The 27121-nt window shown below is 44.5% G+C and overlaps 1 protein-coding gene across 2 annotated transcripts in view; it reads right to left on the bottom strand.

Annotated features, from left to right (window-relative positions):
* The window catches only part of ADCY2 (adenylate cyclase 2), a 422161-nt gene that overhangs the window by 288131 nt on the left and 106909 nt on the right, over window positions 1-27121 (bottom strand). For both annotated transcript variants that reach the window (XR_007127384.1, XM_047729460.1), the window contains exon 3: window positions 9468-9629. Coding sequence is in view for 1 of the 2 variants with exons in the window: in XM_047729460.1 (XP_047585416.1) it covers window positions 9468-9629 (162 nt within the window). In the remaining variant the exon portion in view is untranslated. The remainder of the gene's footprint in view (window positions 1-9467; window positions 9630-27121) is intronic.

The raw sequence follows: 27121 nt of genomic DNA, 5'->3' as shown, positions 1-27121 counted from the left end.
ATGAGTACATGTTCCTCTGACCACAGACACACGAGATGGCCAGATCCACCCTATACCACCATATACCACCCTATACCCCACGGCTGGTCTGACTGGGACAAAGTGCAATCCCCAAGGTTGGCTGGGGAACAAGTGCAGGCTTCTCCAGAGAACATGACATTCCAGAGAAACGATGGCACAGACATCCAAGATGTCCTGTTCAAAGTGACCCTATAAATGCCTCCTCTTGTAATTCTCCCTCTCACTCTTGACAAGGGATGAGCTTTGTGTCAGTGGTTTTCAAAACCAGGTATTCCATTAACCTACAGAGCTCAGATCTTCCAGCATTAGCAAAACTTCAAACTCCACTCATTAGTGGAGGGACTTCTAGTTCCTCTTGAACAAGAGCTGCTGGAGCAAGATGATGCTCACTGCCTTGAGTCTGAGTGGGCACAGGATGGGATGGTCAACCAGGCCAGACCTGTGTTCTGAGGGGCTTGCTCATGTACAATCCAACTCTTGCCTGACTCAACTCCACAGGCCATTTGGGACTTTGCTTATTGACACATTTCCCAAAATATTTTTATGTCCCATCACTCTTAATTTCTGTAAAAGTCATTTAAACTTAGCAAAATACATCACTGTGGCTGTTCTTGTCTACCATTTATTGACGGGTAAGTACCAGCCCTGCTTGATGACTGGCTCTCCAGACGTGCTAGCTCACTAAATCAGCACCAAGGCCAGCAACTGTCCAGGGAAGTCCGTGTTACTGCTGCCATTTTACAGTAGAGAAAACAGTAAACTGAAGAATCAGCCCAAGTTCATGCAGTGTTGCAGGCTGGTCTGGAGCACATTCTCAGACAGAGCTCAGTGTTTACTAGGGAGTGGCCTTTGGATCAATGGCTGTAGGGAAGGAAGAAATCTGAAAACTAAGCAGAGGCAGAAACTGAACTGTGATGTAGGCCTGACAACTTTAGAGAAACCCACAGCAACTCCAGGGTGGACATGGCCATCAGCATTGCCCTGTGGCGGTCCAGACTGGATAGAGTCCATGTGCCTACCTCAAACAGTCATGGATGGAGGCCACCCTTGAAAAGACATAACCTTGAGTTGGCAGCTCTGTGCAGCTGAGACAGCCTTAAAGAGTCTGAGGACTGAAAGTCAGGGTTGCCAACGATGCCCCCAGGAGGTGGACAGCAAGTCTTTTTTTTTTTTTGAGGGGTCTCTGGTGAACCTCCATGTTCACCACACACAGCTATGAAGTGGGAGCAATAGAATTCTGAGTCCATCTGAGGCCAAAGCTCTTGCTCTGTCCACCACCCTGCACACCTGCCATGTCAAAACACTCATGAGCTGCTTGAGAAGGACATCAAAAATGATTAACCCAGTGTCTGGTGAGCAAGATCCCACATCTCTGAGGAGAGGCAAAAATTAATGCATGCTATTCTCCCAGATGCAATGCTGTGATTACTGTCATAAAAACAGAAAGTATGTCTCCTCTCTGTTCCCAGCCTGCCCAGTCTGATGCACTCCACAAACATACTCAAAATGCTGTAGGTGTATCACCAAGCCATCGTTATTATTACTACCTGATCGTTCTGACCACTAGCCATGCACCTGGCCCAGGTAACTCCTTTTCATTTATTACTCATTTAATCATGTTTGCTGCCTTAACAAATAACTACAAACATCTCCAGCCCTATCTCCCGGTGACTATGTGTACATCCTCTCGCCACTCCACCAAATCACTGGGTTTCAGTCTACTTTTTAAAGAGATCCCTTAGAACCATGATGTAATTCTTGCTCAAGTCAAGCTGTAGATATATTTTTCTCTCAAGTTCATGTAAGTCAGCAGATCCATCATTCATCCTGCAAATAAAAGGAGTCCTGTGTGACTCACCCTAAGGGTGCTGATTTTCTTATTGTCTTCTAGGGGTTTTAAAGAGCAATTACCAATGGATTAATAAATAATTACTATCAGTACCTTTCACAAATTATCTTCAACAGTAAACATTTGGAATGGACAGAGCCTCCAATCTTTGTATACAGTGGAACACGGTTGCCTGGGTTGGAAAACACATGAGGAAAACCACCCACCAAGATAACAATCAATGAGTGTGCTACTCAATCAACCTGTATGTAGATCTGTGATGTATCATATTTGATATGAATCCTGTGCTTTGAATGAACAGAGTGCACAGAGCTCCGATGACGGAATCCAGGAGAATGGATACAGATAGCTAAAGGGGGAAAAAAAACAGCATTTGTTCCTTTTTCAAGAAATCCTTCTGTTTTCCTGCTCCTTTAATCAAATATCCAACACAAAACTCATGGTATAATAGGGTTTCCCTTTATCTCTCTTCCTTCTATACCCTCCTCAAAACAGCCTAATGTTGAAAAACAAACCTAGGTCTCATCCCACCATCACAGTAAAATGATTAATTTTAACAGGAAGTTCTCTGTTGAGCAATCTTGCAGTTTCATTCTAGAAAGTGCCAGAGTGTTTTTAAAGTGATAGGATGCCCTGCAGGAAAGTGTGAATTGTGTTGTTGTTCACTCATTCCACCAAACTCTCTCTGGTGGGATGATGGTGTGAAGCTCCTGCCACTTAAAGGAGAGGTAGGGATTTCTGTGGGGCTGGGGGAAGGACAAGGAGGGAACAAGGAGAGAAGAATGTGGATTCAGTCCCATCACTTTCCTATTTTTACCTCCTTTCCTTGCTTACTCTGACTCCTTCCAAATCACAGTGCCTTTAGGACCCATAAGTGATAGCTTGCTAAAACGAGATATGGATCATACTCAATTGATAGTTAGATGCAGATGAAATGAAGAGTGATACAGTCTCCTTTCTTCCCTTTTGTAGAAAATATTAACATCCTCCACTTTTCCAGAGACAGAACAGTAGCAAGGGAGATCCAAATTCTCCACCGTTAGTCTCCTCCAGAGCAGGAGCCTGGGCAGCTGGTAACCTGCTGTTTTCCTTTTGAGCTTCTCAGATTAGATCCTAAATGCAATTTAATTCCAGACTCTAATAGACAGCTCCTGAATTATGCTGAAGAGGAATTGGTTACGTAACAAAGCGGCATGAATACTGATTACACTCTTGCCATAGATGACAGGTTTTGTTTTCCATTTTAGGTCCAAACTAAAATTGTTTTTCAAATTGTATCATAAATACACCAAAGTATCCACTGCATAAAAGAATCCTGTAACATTTATCAGAAATATGAGTAACCCCACTAGAAAATCCACAAGCAGTCCTTAGCTTATCTCCTTTAATGAATATGGATTCCCATATAACTGGCTTATGTTCGTCAGTCCACATTCAAGGTCCTCCTTGTTTCATGGGAAAATAAGAGGCATGACATGAAAAGCCAGAATGTGGTATGAGAACTAGGGAAATGAAAATATAAGGAAAGTAAGTAAGTTTCAAGTAGAAAACATAATTGTGATATATAAGCAGGGCCATTTGACAACTCCTTGAGGGCGGTTCAGCCTCCTGCTGGAGGGGGGCTGTCGGGCAAACAGACAAAGCAGACAACAGGTGCATCTAGGATGTACAGCTTGCACACTGGACCACGTCTCCTGAGCAATGGACCACCTGCCCTCATCTGGGAGGTGAGGTTCCTGCTCAGCCTCCCAGTTGTGTGTCAGAGCTGAGTGTCACCCTCACCCCGGGCTCAGGCAGGAGGCAACACCACAGCATGAGTGGGGAGGTTTCAGGCTCTTTCCCTAACCTCAGTCTCCCTCTGCCTCAATATAGCCATAAACAAAAAGGACTCCTTGCTGCTCTCAGAGTCACATGCATGCTAGCCTACTGATGCGAAGAAACTTCTTGTTTTCTAGGTAACCACGAATTGCTAAGGACTTTCGGTGCTCACACGAAATTCAGGATTGGTAAATAATGATACATTCTTCTCAGTCAGGTGACTGGTGGCTCAGTCGGTTAAGCATCCAACTCTAGATTTCGGCTCAGGTCATGACCTCAGGGCTGTGAGATGCAGCCCTGTGCCGGGCTCCTCGCTCAGCAGCAAGTCTTCTTGAGATTTTCTCCCTCTCCCTCTGCCCCTCTCTTCTCTCTAGAGTAAATAAATCTTTAAAAAATAAAAATACATTCTTCTTACTCAGAACACATAAAGCTGCTCTTCTTTAAGTTTCCTGATATTTAAGGATTGTCCCAGATTCAAGAAAAACTGTCCTTTGGAACCCAGTTAAGAAAACAAAGATGAGGAGAAGGGAGTTGAGGGAGATTGGAAGGGGAGGTGAACCATGAGAGACTATGGACTCTGAAAAACAATCTGAGGGTTTTGAAGGGGCAGGGGGTGGGAGGTTGGGGGAGCCTGTTGGTGGGTATTAAGGAGGGCACGTATTGCGTGGAGCACTGGGTGTGCTGCAAAAACAATGAATACTGTTACGCTGAAAAGAAATTTAAAAAAATAAAAAAATTAAAAAAATAAAACGAGGAAAAAAAAAGAAAACAACAATGAAGGAATTATAAGAAACGCTGAGAGACTAGGACAAAGAGATCACAGAAAGCAGCTCAGAAGGATCTCTTCCTCTTCTACCAGTAAACTCTGCTCAAAATGTGTTCCTTCTCTTCCATTTCCTTGTCCCATCCTCTCCTCATGCCCTTCTTGTCCTTTTTCTTCCCTCCCGAATGGAACATTTTAATTTTATTTAGTTATTTATTTAATTTCTTTTTTTTTAAGATTTTATTTATTTATTTGAGAGAGAACGAGAGTGAGAGAGAGCATGAGAAGGGAGAGGGTCAGAGGGAGAAGCAGACTTCCCACTCAGCAGGCAGCCCGAGGTGGGATTTGATCCCAGGACTCCAGGATTGTGACCTGAGCCGAAGGCAGTTGCTTAACCAACTGAGCCAGCCAGACGCCCTGATATTTAATTTCCTTGGGTGGAGGGAGAGAGAGACTGCAAGTGTGTGAGCAGCGGGGGAGGGGCAGAGGGCGAGGGGCAGAGGGAACCTTAAGCAGACTCTCTATGCAGCATGGAGCCTGAACAGAGCTTGACCTTACCACCCTGAGATCATGACCTGAACTGAAGAGTCGGACACCAACCGACTGAACCACCCAGACACCCTTCCTTCTCTCCTGAATAACTCGGTCCTCAGCCGTCGGGCAGAGCGAGAGACATCTGCACCTATAGGGGACCAGGGAAGCCAAACTCATCCAAAGTGATAAAGCCAGGCTGGGTCCCAGGAGTGTCTACCATGGGGAGAACATAGAGGACAGTGCCCCAGCTCGGGGAGGGGACCTCACATGTATGGAGTGTCAGAGTCTGAACCAGGGAAGAGGGATATGTGTGAGGGGAAGGGAATTTGGGCTAAGTGAGAAGACACCTGTGTGGCGGTAGGGGTGGGAACTGAGAGAGGAGACTGGTTACATACTGGGATTGATCCAGTAAGTTAATACATTAAGGATCATGAGAACTACGTTGTTTTAACTATTAGCCAAAGATTCACAGTAGAAAGGGAGAAAACTGGCATGGAATCCTCGGCGGGTTAGAAACAGCAGCGTGAAGTCATGGTGTTTAATATGGAAGGACAGATGTTAGATGTAGGTGTAGATGCGTGCATTCTTTGCTTGGAGTACTGACACCCCAGTGGGAATGGAAAGACCTGAAGCCCAGATCTTGCTCGGAAGTGCCGTTCTTCATGAAAGAGACCCAGGGCTCCCTGGGCAGATGGTGGATTTCAGGGCCAGGACAGGGAAAGCAGGAGATGAACCTGGAACATCTTGTTGTGTCAGAGAGCAAGGAAGTGTTCCAAGAGTGAGGGGGACACATCACAAAAGGTAGAGAGGCCAGCCTGAAGGAGCATCCATGGAACAAGTCGGAGGCCACACAGGCATCAAAATAAACAGTGATGGCCACGGCTGAGAAGCCACTGTGTGGAACAGACAAACAGACGGTAGAGATACCAACAAGTAAATAAAATGGGATATTGCCTGGTTTCAAAGTACCTCTCCACAAACTATTTCTTAGTAACAAAGAGAAATCCCCAAGTGGGAAAGTCTGGCAGACAGCACTGTCGCACTGATAACCAGCATAAACAATGAGGCCCTGACAGGACACGACGGGAACAGCGTCACTTCCACGACTCCTGCCGGAGAGGCACAGCCCGAATCTATTTGTGAGGAAAAGTCAGACTCAGATCGGAGGACATCTGACAAAATAACGTCTGTAACCTTCAAAAGCGTTAAGACCTTGAAAGCCAAGGGAAGATTAAGGAGTTGCTCCAGACTGAAGGAGACCCAAGGGGCTTGAGAGCCCGCCGCGACATTGCAGGATTCTGATCCAGGTTCTTTTCCGTAAAGGACGTTATTGGGGAACCTGGAGGAGTCTGAATGGCAGAGCAAAGTGATGTGAATTTCCCAGTTTTGTCAGCTGCATTACGGTTAAGTAGAATGGTGTGTAGGAAATGCAGCCTGAAGCATTTAGGGGTGAGGGAACGTCGGATTGGCAACTCATCTTTCAACATATTAGGGAAAAAAAAAATATAGTAGATTTGGAACTTATTGGTAGGTTTGTGATTGTGTCAAAATACAAGTTAAAAAAGCTGGTAGGGATTATACTTCATGTTTAAATGCGTTAGAAATTACCATTCACGATTTTCAGTTTTTAACTAAATTTCCTCAGTTCAGTGATATAGCATAGCCTGAGGCTGAATTCCACTTCAAGTCAATGCTGGGAAAATAAGTTTTCTGGGAATAATGAACTCTGTTAATCAACACGGAAGGGAAGAGGGTGTTCTGTGATGTCAGCGTTTTGGTTAAGAAAGAAACATACAAGCTATGGATGGATTGCCAATGTTCAGGAAATAAAGGGAAACAAATATTCTTAATACGGACCCATGCTAAATAAAATGCGTTCCTTTGTGGATGGCTTGGAAGGCAGGGTAATACCGACCATCACCCATAGGCAAACCTCTTTACAGGAAACCAGCCTTTCATTTGTTGTAACTTTGCTTTAAACAATCATACTGCAGACATATAACCACTTAGTCGGCAGTATTCTAATTTAGGCACAAGGTTCATAAACAGAACTCAGTGGGGGTCCAGGTAGTTCGGTCTGTTAAGCATCTGATTCTTCATTTCAGCTCCGGTCATGATCTCAGGGCTGTGAGAGGAAGCCCTGTACTTAGCTCCGTCCTGGTATGAAGCCTGCTTAAGATTCTCTCTCTCCCTCTCCCTCTGCCCCTCCTCCCCCGCTCGGGCTCTCAATCCCTGTCTCTCTCTTTATAAAATAAAATAAAATAAAACAAAACAGAACTCAGGGAAGTGTTCTTCTCACATTACAAGCCAGTGCTACTTGTAGGCTGTATGTCCTACACCTGACCGTGGTATTAGAGAGCTTTTCCTCATGACTCTGACATTTACCAGTGGACCTTCCATTTTAAATCTATCAGCATCTCCCGCCTTTCCTGTATCTCGGAATCACTATGAAATTACTTCTGAAGCAAAGAAACACTGACATTCCATTGTTCTGCTCCTTTCGTGTTGTTCTTCTATGAAATAATTTGAAATGGAAAACTCATCTTCTTTCGGCCATTCCAGAATTATCCCATCCCTGGCTGGCCACTGATAAGAATTATTTTCCTTTGTGTGTTTTGAAAATTGAGCAATTAAATATTTAAGACTGCATTCTTTCCCAATTTTCTTAACTAATGGAAGAAACTAAAAATGCCTTAAAAAAAAAAAAACAAACTCACTACAGTATGTAATGACCTAGAAAAAAACCAGGGTCTTTACAAAGCACTTATCCCCTCCCACACACTTTTTTTTTAACCCCATTTATCATCCTGACAGGCATGTACCTTAATCCTCATTTCCCAGATTTTTCTTTTCTATTGCACCTGTCCTGCAGACACTAGTTATTCATGAAGGGGCAGAAGAGACAAGTACAACAAGTTCAAGGGATGTCTTCCAGGAGAGCCTAAAACCAGGAAGGTGGCTAAGCCCGGAAAACGCGCTCGAGCGCCCCGGCACCCGCGAGCGAGGGCTTCCCCTGTGATCTTCGCCAGCTGGCGGAGCAGCTCACCCACTCCTGCCTCCAGCAAAAACAGACCCACCCCCCAGGCCCGTAACCGCAAGAGTGGCAAAGCGAATTTACTAGAGAAAAGAGAAATGTGCCCGCCTTCAAGGATGAGCTTCAAGGTAGCTCTACCATCCCGCAGACCGCAGCAAAGCCAGCTCGGGGCTCTTGCAGGAAGGAACACGTTCCCCACCTGCCCCCAGGCACAGCTGCACCGTTTCTTCTCTTCATAAACCACCACCCTCCTACTTCCATTTGATTCGTTCCTGACCAGTCTCCCTCTGAGTCCCCGGGGCTGCAGGCTACTCTGCTCGGCCACAGGGAAGGCCACTGGGGATGCACGCAAGGATGCGGCTGGCCTCCCCATCCGAGCCCGCTCCTGTGCACCCCACGGTGCACCGCGTGGAAGTGCGTGACCCGCACTGCACGGCGCCATCTGGGCCATGGCTCTCAGGATCCTGCAGAGCCAGCAAAGGGCATCTCACAAACGCCCGGCTTCCTGAAAGCTGTGTTAGGAGATCCAGGAGAGGAATGTTGAGAAAAGGGATCCCTAGAAAGCTTTCCAACTCAGGGGGATTACTAGACACCCAAGGATAAGCCTCCAGTTCCATTTCAAGATTCCAAATAAGACATTCCCTCAACTGAACCACAAACTGCGTTCTCAGACCACACCCCGGGCTACCTGACCCAGGTCTGAAATTCCCCTTCCTATGGCAGTGCTGTTCATTCACCAATTTTGTCAGCGCCTGTGGCGTTTTTACACCGCAGCTGAGTTTCTTAAATGTCTGAGTCTAATCGAGCAAAATTAAATATACCTGTTCCAGGTGAAAAAAGGAACTCAGGAATAACTTCAAACCAGTGACCCCCGCATACAGATGAGGGTACGGGTGTACACAGCAGGAAATCAAATTGCTTTCTAAATGACCTAGACTAATTAAGTACAACGGCTTCTTTGAAATGCCATTTATTAGGAAAGCTAAATTTGCTGTCGTGGCATTTTAAAGACCTTTATCATGCCCATGGACCTGCCAGAAAATGAGAAAATGGAGCAATCGTTTCTCCTCTGTAAAGAAGGGGTTTCGCAGAGGAAGGTAGAGAGAAGTGGGGGAGACTTACGAATTTAATTGTGCAAGTTATTTTCACTCTAAAAATAAAAGTGCTAAAATAGTCAGAATAGCTTGTGAGCTCACAATCATACCACCGGCTCAGTAATGAGCAAAACGGAAGCACCATTCCTCATTTTCACTGGCGCTGATTGCTCAGTGTTACGTCCGCGGATGGATGCGGGTGTGGCCGGCTGCCCACTAGAAACACTAGAGTCCACATCAGAAAGCAGAGCGAAAGCCCCTGCCAGGTACGGACAGTAGCACCCTGAACCAGCACACAGCCCCCCAGCACGCAGGGTGGGGTGGTGAGGGCGAGCAGAAGTGAGGCGCACCCACCTGCCAGACCAGGTGCTCCTTGGCCCCCGGGGTCGCAGAGAGGCAGACGCTCAGCACGATGGTGTGGGAGGAGGAGGTGAGCACACTGGCGATGATGGCATCTCTCATGTTGAAGGGCAGCATGGTGTACACCACGAAGATGATGAAGAGGAAGAATGATACCTACAGGAAAAGAATAGTGAGAGTCACAGAGAGTCCCCATTCCCCAGGGCTTCCCCTCTCCTTCCCATTAAAGGCTGCAGCAGACACTGTGAACTGTACCCATTCAGAAAGCAGGATTATGATAAAACAAGACATGTTAAACCCAAGGGATTACAAGGAAGGACTAACACGGTGAGGAAGAAAAATCGTTCTTTTTCAAAATGTGGGGATTTCCAGGTTTGAGACCCAAACCACTGCAGACATTAGGTAACTGCACACTTTCGGGATCTGGATGCAAGGAGGGTCCTAAACACCCCAGGTTTAGTCTCCTCGCTGCAGCACACACGTCTGGATTCCTGAGTTCTGTCTCCAACTGTTTCCTGAGACCCGCGGAAGATGGACAGGTGCTGTCCAGGGGAGCTAGGGAAAGTAGAGACTCAGAGGCCATGTAACAAACAAAATGAAACAGCTTAGGGATGGTTCAGCTGTTAGGAAACTGAACAGTTTGACAGTTTCTCAAAAAGTGAAACACACAGTTACCATATGACCCAGCGACTCCTTTCTCAAGTCTCTGCCCTAACCAACTGAAATCAGGTGCTCAAACAATGCATACGCACACATGTTCCTAAGACCAGTATTCACAGTAAGTAAAAGGGGTTAACAACACGAATGTCCACCAGTGGAGGAAGGGATAAGCAGCCTAGGGCACACGCAGGCAGGGGAGTACACGTCAGCTGGAGAAAGGAAGTACGGATACATGTTTTCACCCAGAGGAACCTCAGAAACATTATGCTAAGTGAATGCAGCTAGGGCAGAAGGCCCCCTACCACAAGGTTGCATTTCTGTGAGCTACTGAGAATAAATAAATCTACAGAGATAGAAAGCAAAGTGGAGGTTGGCAGGGGCTATAAAGGGGAACTGGGAAGTAACTACCGATAGGACCAGAGTTCCCTCTTGGGTGATGACAAGCTTTCTGGAGCTAGATGCAAGTGTTGGTAGCACACCACCATGAATGTACTAAATGCCACCCAGTTTTTCCTTTAAAATGTTTAATTTATGTTACCTGAATGTCACTGCGATTAAAGAAAAAAATCAATATGAAAACCCAGAGAAAGTTTTGGAATGGAAAGTAAAATGGTTTAGTAGGTAATAAAACAGGCCACTTTCATCACAAAAGCAGCAGAGATGGAAGAACATGGAGAAGGATGAAAAGGTGATAAACCAAGTGGGAAGAAAGCAGAGGTCAGGGGAATAGAAGAGTAGCATCTGGCGAGCTCTGCCACACAGCTCTTCACTCAAGAAGAGAAGTGAAGGGAAGAGCTCATCCCACATTAGAGTGATCCGTGCTTCCCAAGGAACCCCAAATCCTAGCACAGCTGGAAGGACGTGGAGACACCATGCCAGGTGTTCTGCGGTGAGCCAAGATATGTGTTCACAAGGAGGATGTGGGCCCTGCCCTGGTGGATCTGAAGAGAGTGAGGTCTGGAAGGACACCAGGCTCATGCTCATTCCCCCTCTTGCATAGACATGGGGGTCCGCACCATGTATTACAAGTTATAGTCATCATTTCACTGTGCAAGCTCTATGCGTACATCCATCACAGACAAAAGAGCATATGAAAGATCAGGGGGCATGACCTAAAAGGAAATTTGGATCTCCCAAACATGCTCCTTTCTTTTCTCTAGGGGACTCCAACCAAGCACCGGCTAATTAGAGGAGCATGTATGGAACTTCTCGGAGGAATCAGTGAGGTCCTGGAGGTGGAGGACGGAGGCAGAATCCTGGATCTCAGGCACTTGACGGCTTGGGGAAGGGACGGTCACGTGGCTCAGCCATTGCTTCACAGCTGATGTTGCCTGAGAGAAAGGGTACCCAGCCCCACTCTAGCAAGACAATGGGGTGTGGTCTCCACATCCTCTTCTCTAAGATCCTGCAAGTTCAGGGGTCTCAGAATGACAGCCAAAGAGAATCCCGCCAGGAGTGGGAAAATGCATCTAGGAATCCTCTTTGGGGAGCCTAGGTTGGGCATGGACCAACCGTTTCACGCCCATCTCCTCCCAATTCAGTCTAGTTGTGAGGGACCTCAGGTCAAAACACAAAGGCAACAGGATCACCATGGCCATACTGTTTTTCTGGTAAATATGTATTTTTTTTTTTAATTTTACCTCTTTAAAAAGATTATGAAGATGTTTTTTAGTCAAGTATTGTTATTTAGTATTCTATTTCTATTCTATAGATGGGATGGGAAAAAATTATGTTAGATAGTTTTTGTGCCAAAACACCTAGATAGATAGAAAGAAACTGGGCAACTCTTGGGAGGAAGTTTTCTGAGCCAGGTGCCAATCTACATGCATGGGCAGATGGGGGAGGTCCCCTCCCTCCATCTTCCCAAGAAGATAATATACAGAATGAGTTCTTAGAACCCCAAATTAGAATTAAAAACTGATAAGAACTAGGACATACATTTATGGGGGCCCTCTGCATACAGGTCCCTTCCCCGTTCTCGGATGTGTGATCTCATCTAGTCTTTATAAGAGCTCTAAGCGGGGGCTGTTCACTGCCTCCTGTTCTCCAAAAGTGGTATCGCTGACCCAGAGAAATGGGGAACTTGGCCAATAGTTCCCAAGTAGCCAGTGTCAAAGCCCAAACAGGAATCCATGGGTTTAATTCTTCACATGTTCTCAGTAACAAGTTGGCAATATTTCTCTCCCTTGATGGAAATTTCACGAAGCTGAAGGCCTAACAGAAGACACAAGTGCCCACGAACCACTTTTACAAGACTGACATGGAAAGACAGCAAGCATCTTCCCTCCTGCCAAGACAACCACAGAAAGTGCCCAATGTCTTGGCTCCAATATTGGATTCTTTGAGCAAGCAGGACCAATTTTTTTTTTTAAGATTTTATTTATTTATTTGACAGAGAGAGAGAGAACACAAGTAGGCAGAGACATAGGCAGAGAGAGAGGGAAAGCAGGCTCTCTGCTGAGCAGGGAGCCTGATCCGGGGCTTGACCCCAGGACCCTGGGATCATGACCTGAGCCGAAGGCAGACGCTTAACCCACTGAGCCACCCAGGTGCCCCAGGGCCAATTTTTAATCATCATTACAAAACAGCTCACGTTTCAAAGATAGACTCATATTCCCTTTATTTCTATACATTTAACTTTCGGTTTGTGTTTACAGTGTGGGTTTTGGTAAAAAATAACATAGAATAATGAACATTTAGCAAAATTATCAGAGAAGACAGCTATATTAAATACTGGCCCATTAGGAGCTAAAACAGATGTTTCATTTCTTGAATGCTGAAAAGGGGTACAGATTCTGGGAAGCAGGGTTTCTCCAACTCAACGCTGTTGACACTGGGGGCTAGACAGTTCTTTGGGATGGACACTGCCCTGTGTAGTGTAGGAGGTGTGGAAACATCTCTGGCCTTTCCCCAGTAGACACCATTGGCATTCCCCTCTTCAAAGTTGTGCCGACTGCTGAAAACATCTCCAGACACTGTCACACATCTCCCAGGGGTTAAGATCACCTTGATTGACAGCCATGAAACTAGAGAAAAAGTTGCTTTTAGGAATGAGAAAAACAACCATTACATTGTCATGGTTTACTGAGAAAAATAAATTGACTCTGGAATCCCTAAGAGCCACCAAATATTTTCAATTAAGACACTCGTTTTTAGACACAACATTAAGGCAAGATCCTTTATCCTCCAAGAGGCATTAAAGGAATATTTTCAGGTATCAGAATTTACAATTACAACAAAGAGTCTCTCTTTTACAACTACACATTTTTCTTCTAATGCAAAACCTGTCGCAGTTCTTTGAAAATTATCATAACTTCGGAACAGCTTAATTTTGGACAGCTCTAAAGCTCTCACATTATTTCAATTAATATACACTTCCACAGACATTTTGAGCTTTGAAAAGGAAGCACGTGGAGGGCTTATCTGCAGTAACCAAATGGAGAAGAGACATTCTGTTTTCCAAATACAGTTGCTCCTGCTAAATGTTCATTTTTAGATGACAAAATGAATTTTTTAAAGGTCAATTAAGCAAGTTGTATTAAATCAAGTTTTGAATTTTAGTGGTAGCATTTCAGGAGCTCAGCTCGGGGCGCCCGGGGGGCCCACAGGCTGGACAGGAAAGAAGAAAGTCAAGTGTGGTTTCAAGTCCCACAGGGGAATAGTCTTCACTTCTTATGACTCCCAGAGGGCTCCACTTATTTATTTTTTTTTTAGCCTTCTTTCCAAAGCAACTTCAAATAGCGCCATATGTAAAACCAAAATGGATTTGGCACATCTAAAGAATGTGTGGGTTAAAAGCTCCAAAAAGGCGAATGCAGGCACTTGGGTTTCCATGTTACCATGGGGACATTCCCATGACTGATTCCCCTTGAAGGTACCTCTGTCCAGAGGCTGAAGAAAGAGGAACCACTGATCGGATGATGGAGACCCTGTGCAGAAACCTGGATTGGCACAGTATCTGAAGCGGCAGTACTCCTCCCAATAAAACCATCTGAAGGGTTTCTCTTAACTTAGCCCACCATTTGCCTTTTGCAAGACCTATACATCTTCCCACCAGTCTACTTGAACCTCAAGCCCATCATTTTTTTTTAAGATTTTTACTTATTTTAGAGTGTGGGGTGCGGAAGGGAAAGCGAGAAGGAGAAAGAATCTCAAGCAGGCTCCCCACTGAGTGAAGAGCCTGATGTGGGGCTTGAACTCACGACCCTGAGCTCATGACCTGAGCGGAAATAGAGTCAGACGCCCAACCAACTGAGCTGCCTAGGGGCCCCTGCTCCATAACTTTCGAACAAAAGAAGAGCTTCTATGTTCTTAAACCCATTCCTCTCACAGGCTAAGGCAATTCTACCCATGAGGTCTTCATGCCCCAACAACCCAGGTGCAAACCTTTATGCATCACCTTTGACGATTCTTCCCATCCACGCTCAAAAGCAGCGTCTTCTTACTTTAGGACTCCAGCGAACTGTGTCTGTTTGTCTGCTCCTCTCCACACTTACTTCCACTAGGCTGGCTCCTTACTTTTCCATATGTTAAGAAATATGCTTCCATATTTTTCTGTCACTTCTTCTTCTCCCCGTTCCCCAGAAAGGGAACCAGAGTATACAGCCTTCTTTGTTCTTGCCTACTCGGCCCCATTCTCATTACCAAATATTTCTAACTTTCTTACTTCTAGAAAGCATTGAGCATTTTCTTCTAAATCAGATGAGGACATCTGACTGGCTTTGCCAAATGCAGTGTGGAAAGAAGTCATAGGGGTCTTGTGGGTGGAAATTAGTGCACAACTTACCAAACCCCCTCCCCCTCTCTGGCAATCATGGAAACATGACACAGGGGGTTCTCTCAGACATGGTCTCCAGCGAGAGGCAGATTCCCGCAGCTGACCCACGTGGACCTGTGTTCATTTGAATGAGTCATAATCCTTTATGGCAGTAAGCCCCTAGGACCTCAAGCACAGCTTATGTGGTCCTGACTGATACCAAGCTCACTTGCTCTGTCTCTCTCTCTCACGCACGCACACACACGGTTTTACTGATGGATAAATTAGATGCCTTTATATGCATTACTCTGCAATTTGCTTTTTATCACTGAATTATACATGATGGGCATCCTTCCAAGTCTATAGATATGAATATATATGATTTACTTTTTTACCGATTACAAAATATTCCATTAGTAATGGATGCACCAGAGTACTTAGCATTTCCTTACTGGTGATTGTTCATGGCAAGGCAGGAGCCCCTTATCCAGCCGTGGCAATATTCTCACGGATCTCCCTTTCTGCAACATTCCCCTTTCCCTAATCCAGCCAACACACAGCTGCTAGAATCATGATTTTGAGTGCACAGGTTCAATTAGTTCCTTCCTTGGAGAACATTTCCTCTGGCTTACCCCGTGGGTCAGAACTCTTCTCTTCAAGGGTTCTCATGGTCACAGAATAAAGTCAAAACCGCACAGCCTAGAGGTCAGGACGCTCCCCAGACTGGACTCTCCATGCAAACCCACACCCTACCCTGCCATGTCTGTGAGCCTGGGGTGCATCCCCGGGAGTGTGGGGCCTTCCACTCCACGTCTGCCACTCCCCATTCTCAGGATGTCCTCCTTCCTCTTCTTGGCCTCTTGAAATCTCACCTCTTTCTGGACCTACTTCAGATACAAATTTGTATCATTCTCCAACAACGCTTTCCAGCTGCCCCCCCCATTTCATTCAGGGTACACTCCCAGGTCCTGGCAATGGCCCCCTGTCCTAGGATGTGGCCTCCTGAGGCCATCTCCCCTCTACAGGGTCCACTCACTTCTTCTCCATGATCCAGGCTTCACGGCTGTTTCTGGAGTCCTGGAAGGGATGCTTGTTCCTGGGCGCTCTGCCCATAACCCCCTGCCTGGCTCCCTCTCTGAACAGAGGTCTCTGCTCATGGTCACACTTTGAAGTAATTCTGCTCTTCTAGGAGGCACAAATCAAAACGCAGTGTCAAGGCTACACTGTAAGACCAGAATTTAGATCTCAAGCACTTTCTGTGCACTTTCCATTTCATGCTCCATTCCCACATGCGGGACAAAGACTAAGCATCCGCAACATCAAATTGTTTAGTTTATGAATCAGAAATATGTCATAAACACGATTTTCCCCCTTTTTTAAACAGAAAATCACTGCAAACATGGAGAAGACTTACTTAAGCAAGGGTAGGATAGACAGAAATGGTCCTAACTAGACTCCACGTAAATCTGATCTCTCACGGCCCAGGTTCCTGGTGTGAAGTCTGTGGCTTCACTGTGTGGCTCCCATTTGTCTCAGAGTTCAATGGCAAATGGAATGTCCCCAGACATGCCAACAGTAGCTGAAAGATGGAGCGCCTAGTTTTTCCTTCCAAATTGTACCCCAGCTCTAATGTCAGCATGAAGCTCTGTTGTCTATTCCAATCTCCCCGAGAAGGCATAAGCAAGCATAATCAGCAAGATAATCAGGATTACTCATGTAAATCACCATGCTTCTGTTGAAAATACATCATCTGAGAAATATCTTCTATTTTTTATGCTAATAATGTTAAGAGAAATAACATTCCAGTGAATGTAAGTATTTTATAAGCAGAAGCTGAGCTCCTCAAATCACCCTTCTTTCCAACAAATCTCTGAGACATCAAAAATAGCAGTGTTTAAAGTAGTAGCTCAATTTTCAAAGAAAGATTTCACTAAAACCAGAGAAATTATACCTTCTTGAAAAAAGCATGAATTGTAGTTCCTTTAACATTGTATCTTGGCGTTTCAGAACTAGAAATGCCAAGTTTTAGTAAAAATTGCCAAAGGAAAAGAGAGAATTCTTGAATATAGTGATCTAATTGAGCATTCTGTAAGTAAACCCTACATTTGAATAAAAATTTTCTTTCTGAATGTTACTTCCATCTTAAAGGATTGCTGGCTTTGAGAACATCTATACCACTTACTAATTAGGAGCATTTACCTTTTTTTCTGGAAACAACTAGAAAGATATTTAGCCAGAAATATGCTTTAACATTTTTTTAAGTTTTTAGTCAAATTCCAGTATAGTTAACAGAAAGGGTAATATTAGTTTCGGGTGCACAAGGTAGTGACTTGGCACTTCCAACCATCCTCATCACGACAGGTGCACGCCTTCATCCCCATCACCTGTCTCACCCATCCCGCCGGGCCCCTCCCATCTGTGAACCATCAGTGTGTTCTCTCTAGTTCAGAATCTGTTCCTTGGTTTGCCTCTCTCTCTTTCCTTTTGTTGATGTGTTGATGTGCAAAATGATATTTAGCTTTTCATTGAGATTAGCATTTTCTTATCTTGTTCATTGATCATACTTTGTATAAGGATTACTTTGAGTCACTATTACATTTCTTAGTGCAAATATCACAACTGTGTAAACAGTTTTTTCTTTAACTGGGGACTGTCAGTCATACTGATGTTTAGTGAAGCCATCCATGTACGTCCAGCCTTCTATGGCTAAGATTACCCTCGTTCTCAGGTGTGTCTTCCTTCCCTTTCCCCTCTTTCTCTCCCAGGTCACCGCAGTGGGGAGGGGTGTGCACCTGCACATCTGTATCTATATTTACATGTGTATGTGTATACACATATAGAGAAACACATACACATACACACACATACATGTGTATAATCCCTGTGTATGTGGCATGTATAGGTGCACGGACAGAACCACTAAATCCCACTAAACCCACCATACCTCAGCCCTTGTGTCAGCTGAGAAGCCACCTCTCCCCAGCTCAAAGAGAGAGGCTTTTCCACCAGAACAAATCAAGGGGAGGACAGCCTGAGTCCGTGCCACAAGGAGGTCTAGACGTCTGACCCAGGTAGAACTCAGCCCCGCTCATGTCATGGATGCTTCCAGATGCTTCTGGAGCTTTCTCAGGTTCCATTCTCTTTTCAGTCACTCTGGCTTCAAGCCTCACAAGACTTCACATGGGGCTGTAGGCTGAGTCTACTGGCTCAGTTCTAAGATCTAATTCTGAATTTCATGCTTGTGCACCATAGTGGATTACACAAACATGAGAGCCAAACTGTCATTAGTACTATTTACGGGAAAGCATAACAGAGACTCTGGCTTATCAGAACAGGACTCAAGTATGTGGATACAATTCTCATTACACATATTTGATCTCTCCAACCCTTGTCTTCATATTCTTTCCCATCTCATTTAATTAACTCTAGTCCCCATACCTAGAAGTTATTCTTACTAGTTTTCTCTTCCTCATTCTCTTGATGCCCAGAAGACATCCTGAATCCACCTGTCCCTTTACATCTGTGGCTGCAACTCTAGTCCACTTCACATGATCATCTTGGATTCCTGCAACATCATCCTGAATGCCTTCTCTCCCTACACCAGTGTCCCCTAGCGTGAGTTTTCCATGCAAAAGTCAAAGTGATTCTTCTACAATTGAGAAATAATTTGCACATAACATTGTGTGAGCTTAAGGTGTACAACATGTAGATGGCATACTTTTACATATAATAATATAGTTATGCTTCTGGGTACATAAACACAAGAAAGGAAAACAGGATACTGGAAACTTCCAAGTTTTTTGCAGTATTATTCATAATATCAAGATATGGAAACAACCTAAATGTCCATCAATGGATGAATGGATAAAGATAAGGTGTGTATATATACATACCCCAAAAATGGAATATTATTCAGCCATGAGAAAGAAAGAAATCCTGCCCTTTGCAAAAACATGAATGGACCATGAAGGCATTATGCCAAAATGAGAGAAGTCCAAAAGAGAAGACACTGATGATTTACTTATACATATGACATCACTTAGATGGGGAATCTAAAAAAGCCAAACTTGTACAAACAGCAGAATCGTGGGTAAGATGGTGGTAAATGGGGGAGATCTTTGTCAAAGGGTACAAACTTGCGGGTGGAAGAAGTTCTGGGTACCCAAGGCATGGCAGGCACTGTCACTGAGTAGCAATACTGTATTACAGACATCAAATTTGCTACAAAATAAGACCTTTAATGTTTGCCCCACAAAACAGGAATGATAATCATGAAACATGATGGAGCTAACAAGTCATGGCAACCAAAGTGATCTTCTAACATGTCAAAAATGACCATGTCACTCCCCCTCTATGTATATCTTACCATCAGCTTTCTCTAGCACTGAGGAAATATGCAAAGTCCCCATCATGCTCCCTTAGTAAGAGTTCCTCATGTCTGGTCTGGCTGGTGCCTCTGATCTTCTATCTCAGCAACTCCATCACCCACATCCACAGTCCCTCCATACTGGCCCTCTCGCTGGTCCTTGAAACTTAGGGCCTTTGCACTTTCTGTTCTGCCCCAAGTGTTCTTCCATTACCTTCCCTTGGCTGGCTTCTTCCTGCAATTTAGGGTTCAAAACTCAAACACTACCTCCCCGGAGAGAATTCACTGGTCCCCTATCTAAAATATACCCCATTCATTCTCTAGCTAATCACCTTGCTTTAAATTCTTCATAACATTATTGGAATTGGGATGCTTACTTTTATGTTTTTCTAATCCTTATTTTCTGTCTTCTCCCATATAAATGTAGACTCCAGGGCGCCTGGGTGGCTCAGTGGATTAAGCCGCTGCCTTCGGCTCAGGTCATGATCTCAGGGTCCTGGGATCGAGTCTCGCATCAGGCTCTCTGCTCAGCAGGGTGCCTGCTTCCCTCTCTCTCTCTCTCTCTGCCTGCCTCTCCATCTACTTGCGATCTCTCTCTGTCAAATAAATAAATAAAATCTTTTAAAAAAAAAATGTAGACTCCATGGGGACAAAGGCTCTGCATGGATGGTTCCCTACAACTGAGAACAGTACCTGTCCCATAAAAGACCTCAACAAATATTTGCAGAAGGAAGGAATGAAACATTTCAGATGCAATGACACATGCAATCTGCTCTGTAAGGTGTAAATCAAGGGCGCTCTGCAGACACATGTGACTCCCACCACCACATGGCTGCACGCAGGATGACACCCATTTCCATTCCAGCTAACTCAAGCCCCGACCAGTAACAAGAATAACAGAGGAGCACAGCATCACAGCTATAGACTCTTCATTAAAAGACACACAATGCTGTTGATAATTAAAACCATTTTTAAAAATTTATTTTTTCAGTGTTCCAAGATTGTTGATGCACCACAGCCAGTGCTCCATGCAATACGTGCCCTCCTTAATACCCACCACCAGGCTCACCCATATCCCACCCCGCTCCCCTCCAAAACCCTCAGTTTGCCTCTCAGAGTCCACAGTCTCTCATAGTTCGTCTCCCCCTCTGATTCCTCCAATTCACTTTTCCTTTCCTTCTGCTAATTACCTCCATGTAATTCCTTATGCTCCACGAGTAAGTGAAACCATATGATAATTGACTCTCTCTACCTGACTTATTTCACTCAGCATAATCTCCTCCAGTCTCATCTATGCTGATACAAAAGTTGGGTATTCATCCTTTCTGATGGAGGCATAATATTCCATAGTATATATGGACCACATCTTCTTTATCCATTCATCTGTTGAAGGACATCTTGGCTCTTTCTACCATTTGGTGATTGTGGCCATTGCTGCTATGAACATTGGGTTACAGATGGCCCTTCTTTTCACTACATCTGTATCTTTGGGGTAAATACCCAGTAGTGCAATTGCAGGGTCATAGGGAGGCTCTATTTTTAATTTCTTAAGGAATCTCCACAGTTTCCCAAAGTAGCTGCACCAACGTGCATTCCCACCAACAGTGTAAGAGGGTTCCCCTTTTTCCACATCCTCTCCAACACACATTGTTTCCTGCCTTGTTAATTTTGGCCATTCTAACTGGTGAAATGTGGTATCTCAATGTGGTTTTGATTTGAATCTCCCTGATGGCTAATGATGATGAACATTTTTTCATGTGTCTGTTAGCTATTTGCATGTCTTGTTTGGAGAAGTGTCTGTTCATGTCTTCTGCCCATTTTTTAACATAGGTTTTTTGAGTGTTGAGTTTGAGGAGTTCTTTATAGATCTTGGAGATCAGCCCTTTGTCTGTAGTGTCCTTTGTGAATATCTTCTCCCATTCCGTGAGTTGCTTCTTTGTTTTGTTGACTGTTTCCTTTACTGTGCAGAAGCTGTTTATCTTAATGAAGTCCCAAACCATTTTAGACAAGGAATGAAAATTAATGCCACTTCTTAGCATCAACGGTGTGCGCTGCATTCACTAACCTGTAGGTGCCTGATGACACCTGCCTGGGTGTATGCACCATCTCCCCCGTTCCCTCCAGTTCATTACTTGTCTTGGCTGACCTGTCAAGTGGTGTCAGAGACACAGGCTTCTTCTACACTTCCTGGTATCCCTGGATCAACAATATCCCTGAATTGTCCTTTGCTGGGCAGAGCAAAGATGTCTGCTACCCTAAGTGTAGGGTACACTGGGCTCCACCTGGGCCCCACCTCACCTGAAAACTCATTAGAAATACACACTCTTGGGCCCTGCCTTGCGTTTAGAGATGACTCTCTACTGTAGTCCTGTTCCCAGGTGATATGCGTGGGGCCCACATGGATCTGAAGGGCTATCCGTGGGCTCAATGGTCGGTCACTCTCCATAAGGTGGTGGTCACTGCAGGGAATTTCCAACACTCCAACCAGATAGATCACGAGATGAAGGAAATGTATTCGTCTCTGCCTCTTTCAAGTCTAGTTACTGAATTCATCAATTAGACAGTGAACTGTGACAAATAATTACTCATCTTTGACCTGGTTACTAGATTTTATTTCTTGAGGCCTCCAGACGAATTGGATTTTAAAATAAGGACCAGGTTTAAAAAATATATTTATTTCCAGCATCATTTCTACTAAATAAGCAAAAAGGACCAGATCCATAATTACTGACAGCCTGGAGCATGCCCCACACCTTCCTCTGTGTGGTCACTACCCCATTCTGCCATGTCCTCTCTTGTGTCCCAGGCAAAATCTGAATTATCCACTCGAGTCATCAAGTAGTATCTCTTGTTTGATACTGGAAAAGTTCAAGTAGAGCCCTACCTTTCTTATAATGAAAAAATCCCTAGAAATTCTTGGAAATTAACCTCATACTATTCCAAAACATCCTTTACGACCATCATTTAGAATAAAACTCAGGACACCTTGAGGACTTGATAATAGAAAAGAGTTTACATTTCCTCTACAGTCACCTTCAGCTAAGATGATTTCCCAAGTATCAACGCCCTCAGTACAGAATATGAAAACATTTCTTTAAATGTTATGTTTTGAAGTGAGAGGCTACATATAATGCTCTTTGATGGAAAGCCTGGGCTGCAGAGAGTACTGATGAAATCATGAATCACCACGTACCACTCATTCTTCTTCGGAAATGTTATTCAGACTTAGGGAGACTGATGGAATCAGAGGAGAAACAATGACTCTCACTGTGCCTTTTTTCATTTAAAATAAGTAGGAGGTAGATCATAAATTTTAAAAAGCTTGGGGAAAAAAAAAAGAATAGTAGGATGTAAAAACCTGATATCCTAAGGGAACAAAGGCGGCTTGTTCTCTCCCTAGCCCTCTGTCTGTTCTGAGCCCTGAGCAGTACTTAGTGGTGGGTAGTGACTGATGTGGTTCCCTTCCCTCGGTCCCTTCTTTTCCTCCTGACTCTTTGTTTGGTTTTGGGTCTCCATCTACCTATATGTGTCATCTCCTCTTCTTCACTCATCATTCATATGCATGTATCCCCCAGTAGTTATTTTCACTGTACAAGGTAATTTATTACCTATTATGGAGAAGACACAGACAAGCCCTGTTCTTAAGACATTGAAATTACTTGGATCGAAGGCCAAATCTCAAACGTGCTCATTTATTTCCCATACCCCCTTCCCTGCTCCCCTCATAGTCACATGATGATGGCAGAGTCCATCTGCAAGTCTGGTATGTTTAGAGTTAAAAATCGGAAAACTTTCCACCAGTAATTATCCAAATACTATGTCTGAATGTGGGCTACTCTCTGCATTGTGAAAGTGTCCCTTGGGCCTGAAAAAATAGTATCGTGTTCCCCCTTCCTTTCCTGTTTCCAGAGCATCTATCACATTCTGCAGTCAAATGCTCTACCACTGAGCTATACCCCCAACATCTATCACATTCTGTAAAGACTTGTTTTGGATAGTGATTTCTTGGCCAAGGCAAAAATGAGAACACAAAGCATTCCTAATGTCCCTCAGTTAGGCACAGTTTCCTAATGTGCCAGAAAGAGTACAATATGGTTATCTACCTGCAATTCTTCCTTGTCTCTAGCCCTCGCCATGGAGGACAGCAGGTGGAGATACCTCCTCCCTAGCTTACTGACTTTGAACATGGCCACGTGACTTCCTTCGAGCAACGGACTATAGGCTGACAGCAAACCAGTTCAGAACTGAGGCTTTAAGAGGCCTCGATTTACATTTCTGCCAGCCTCCTTGGAGTTCTGGTCTTCCACAATGAGAAGGCCACGGTCCAGAAAGACACATGTCCTTTCAAACAGGTCTGACTGAAGACACCCGTAGCAGACCTGGACCAAACCCGCAGTCTGCAGTCTACCTACCTGTTTAGTCCAGGAGGGTTGTGAGACCAGACAAACTCAGCAACTGGCAGACTGATGAATGTGACACAGGAACTATGTCATTACTCCAGAAGCCACTTGGATCTATGGCTTGCTTGCTATTCATCATTCAGAGCAGAAATCCGAGTAATGCAAAAATTCATATCAGAAATGATTTGCTACTGTAATGAAGACCTAAAATATAGGTCATTTCCTTTGGGACTCCTGGGAGTTGTTAGAGGGCTCCAGCAAAATGTTAACTCATGGCAATATAATAGGGAAGTATCGCTTCTAAGACGATTACCAGAATGTCCAGGCTTCCCAACGTCTACAAGTTGCATGACAAGGTCTTTAGAAACACCAGAAGAAACGGGAAAGAGTGGGTGTGTTGCCAGAAATGTCCTGAGTATACAGAAAGACCATCCAACCTAAAACTGACATTTTATCTAGCTCAATACCCATTACGAACAAGATTTATTGGCAAGTATTTTCTTATTTTACAACTGGAAAAATCAACGTGCTGAAGGGCTAAGTATTTTGCCAAAGTCCTAAGACAGCATAAAAAACAGCCATAATCTTCTGCTAAAGCTTTAAAAAAAAAAAAAGTAAACATTATTTTGCCATAATCCCTGAAGGTTAACGAAGCAGGTGAGCGCCCCCTCAGTGCATGGGGCTCCATGTTATTCAAAATAAAAAGAACCTTGAGAAACCATCTGCCTTATCCAAACAGCTTGTGTGAACACCAGGAGTCCTTTTTCTTAAAAATGATTTTTCTCATCAAATGCAAAGAAAAAAAAGAGCAAGTTCATTTGGAAGCCATCAGGCAAAATAATATTTATTATTTATTAGACTATGTCTACTTATTCTCTCTCCTCACATGATTAGGAGAAAATAAAGTGCTCTTTGATGATTTTCTTAAATTATTTTTTTCTGAAGGTGATAAACAGCTTTCTCCTTTCTGAACTCAGACTTTCACAAGTGACTCCATGGACATTTTCACGTCTCAGTGGCCCCGGTTTTGAGGGGATCCGAACGGTGCAACCCCATCTTCCAGTGATGAGCCTCCCATCTCTCCAACCCGGCAAATGGCTGTGGGGCAGTCAGGAACAGTGCATCCCAGATTTAAGTTTCCTGCTGCGGTTGGAGTAACTTCGCTCTCATTGCCATTCAGATTTAAATTACATCGTATACTGCGATTAAATCAGCATGTACTATGCTGTCATGTTCAAAGACAGACAGTTACAACCTGGGGTAGCCAGTGCTTATCAAACAGACAGCAACACTCAGGGATAACTTAAATAAGACACCCCGACAACTCCAAAACAGAGTTAATCAATCAAATACAATAGCACTGGCTCCTTCTAAAACAGTAGTTTGGGCAAACATAACCACAGACTGAATTGGTGTTTATCTTTTTCCTTCTGTTCTTCTACTCTTACCTCCATCCCCAAAGGAAGCAGGAAAAATGGATCTTCACTATTTGTGTTCCCAGCAGTTGGCATGCATGTTCTTAACCTTTAAATCCCTGGTGCATATATAAAAACACCTACAAATATCCTGCCATACTTTATGTGTATGAAGGAGCTATGTTTCTCCGGGTACGTAACCATATTTTATTTTGTTCTATTTACTTTTCTCTTGGCATTCCTCCAGTTTTTTAGACACTTGATATTGAGAGCCTGATACCTTACGAGGTAGCCTCTACGGCTCATGGACTGCGCCATAAACAAGTACTACCTTATTTCTATTTATGGAAAGGGGACTATTGAACGGAGCAAGCTGAAAACGAGTATTGGCACCTCAGTAACGGGTAGGCTGTGGAAGAAACGGTATCCTGGAAAATCACTTGGAATATCATCTCAGAAGTACAGAAGAAAAAAAAAAAAAACACACAAAACAAAAATCTACAAAGTAAGGTCCTCATAAAAAAAAGTAAATGTTACATAAAAGTGCTTTTATTTATGTTCACTGTTTTGGTCTTGATGAATATTCATGCCTCCAGTCTTTTGAAACATTATATTTATTTAATCTGAAAGGCCAGTGGCTCCGACGAGAAAAACTCAGGCAAGGAAACGAGTGAATTATTCATCTAAAAACAAACACGGTCTGGGGACTCCGCTGTATACTTGCATCGGCAACACCCACCAAAATGAGCCCCAGGGGAGCGGCGTGTGTCCCATGGGCCCGAGATCCACAAAGACCCGGCAAGTTCTAAATGCTTTTGTTCGCTTTTCTCTCCTTCTGAAAGGGGAAAGTCTCAACGGAAGAGCGCATGTCCCTGAGCTGCTGAAATGAACTATTCCAGTGTTTGCGTTGGCTCAGCGGGGCGTCGGGTTCCTGCGTTACACAACTTCCCTCCGCAGCCCCGCACGCGGCCCGCAGCCCCGTGGTCACCGGGGCTCCTCAAGCCCCATGTGGTGCCGCGCCAACAGCTCCCTCCCAGGTCTGTGGGGCACTGGGGCTTGCCAAGGATGTGGTCCGGCTAAGTGTTACATTAAAGCCTCGGGATTATGAAGTCTGGGGCTTAGGTCACCCTTTTATGATATGTACCACGTTATTTAAAGGAAAATGATTCCATCTCCAGTATCACAAAAACCAGTAGCAACGTATATACACGTCTTACCAGGCTCTGCATTCCTCTGTAGCCCCCCCCCCCCAAAGATAAGCAAGTCTTGTACTTTTTTCTGATGAACACTGATTATTCTCGAAGTGATCACTGCACTGTGACCACCTCATATTAATAAGGATATGGCATGCTCATCCACATAGGCTGTATATTCTAGAGAGCCAGGCGAAGTGAACAAAAATGGGCAAGTTCCTACCTGGAAGTTTCCACAGTTCAATGCCTATGTTAAAAGGGTCACAATAGGTTTAACTTCAAGAAGCATCTGCTTCTTGAGTCTGTAACATTTCGTCTTTGAGTTTCATGTTTGGGCCCGTTTAGACGTGTTTTCCTGATGCTGGTGCATGACTGACTTCAACTCTGTCATGTCACGATTGGGTCCCTTGATCCCACAGACACAGGTCCCGCACGCCTGGAACAGCATAGGGATGCAGCGAGGTGAGGGGTCCCGAGTCACCATGCCCAGGCCCGTCGTGCCTCCAGAAGCTTCCCAAGGGTGGCTGTCAGCCCCAGAAGCTGAGGGAACTGAGGCAGAGCTCCACACAGAAGCAGAGCTCCATCATGGGCACAGCCCACACTCGGGCTAAACTTGCCTGTTATTTTCTCATGGTTTAGTGAAGGTCCGTCCAGGGCACACACAGGCAAGGTCCATGTGTGCTCAAGCTGCTCTTCCGAAACACCCCATTTTCCTCATGCTGTTCTCACCCGCTTAAGTTAGAATTGTTCTTCAAGGTCAGTCTTTATTCCACGGCTCAGCCAGGTGCGCACCTGTCACGCTGCCTCATGCACACCTCTCACCGTGCCCACATGCACACCTGTCACTGTGTCCTATTG

This window comes from Lutra lutra, chromosome 5 (assembly GCF_902655055.1).
Source record: "Lutra lutra chromosome 5, mLutLut1.2, whole genome shotgun sequence".
NCBI lineage: Eukaryota > Metazoa > Chordata > Mammalia > Carnivora > Mustelidae > Lutra > Lutra lutra.
This window is presented reverse-complemented; position numbering and strand designations above follow the sequence as displayed.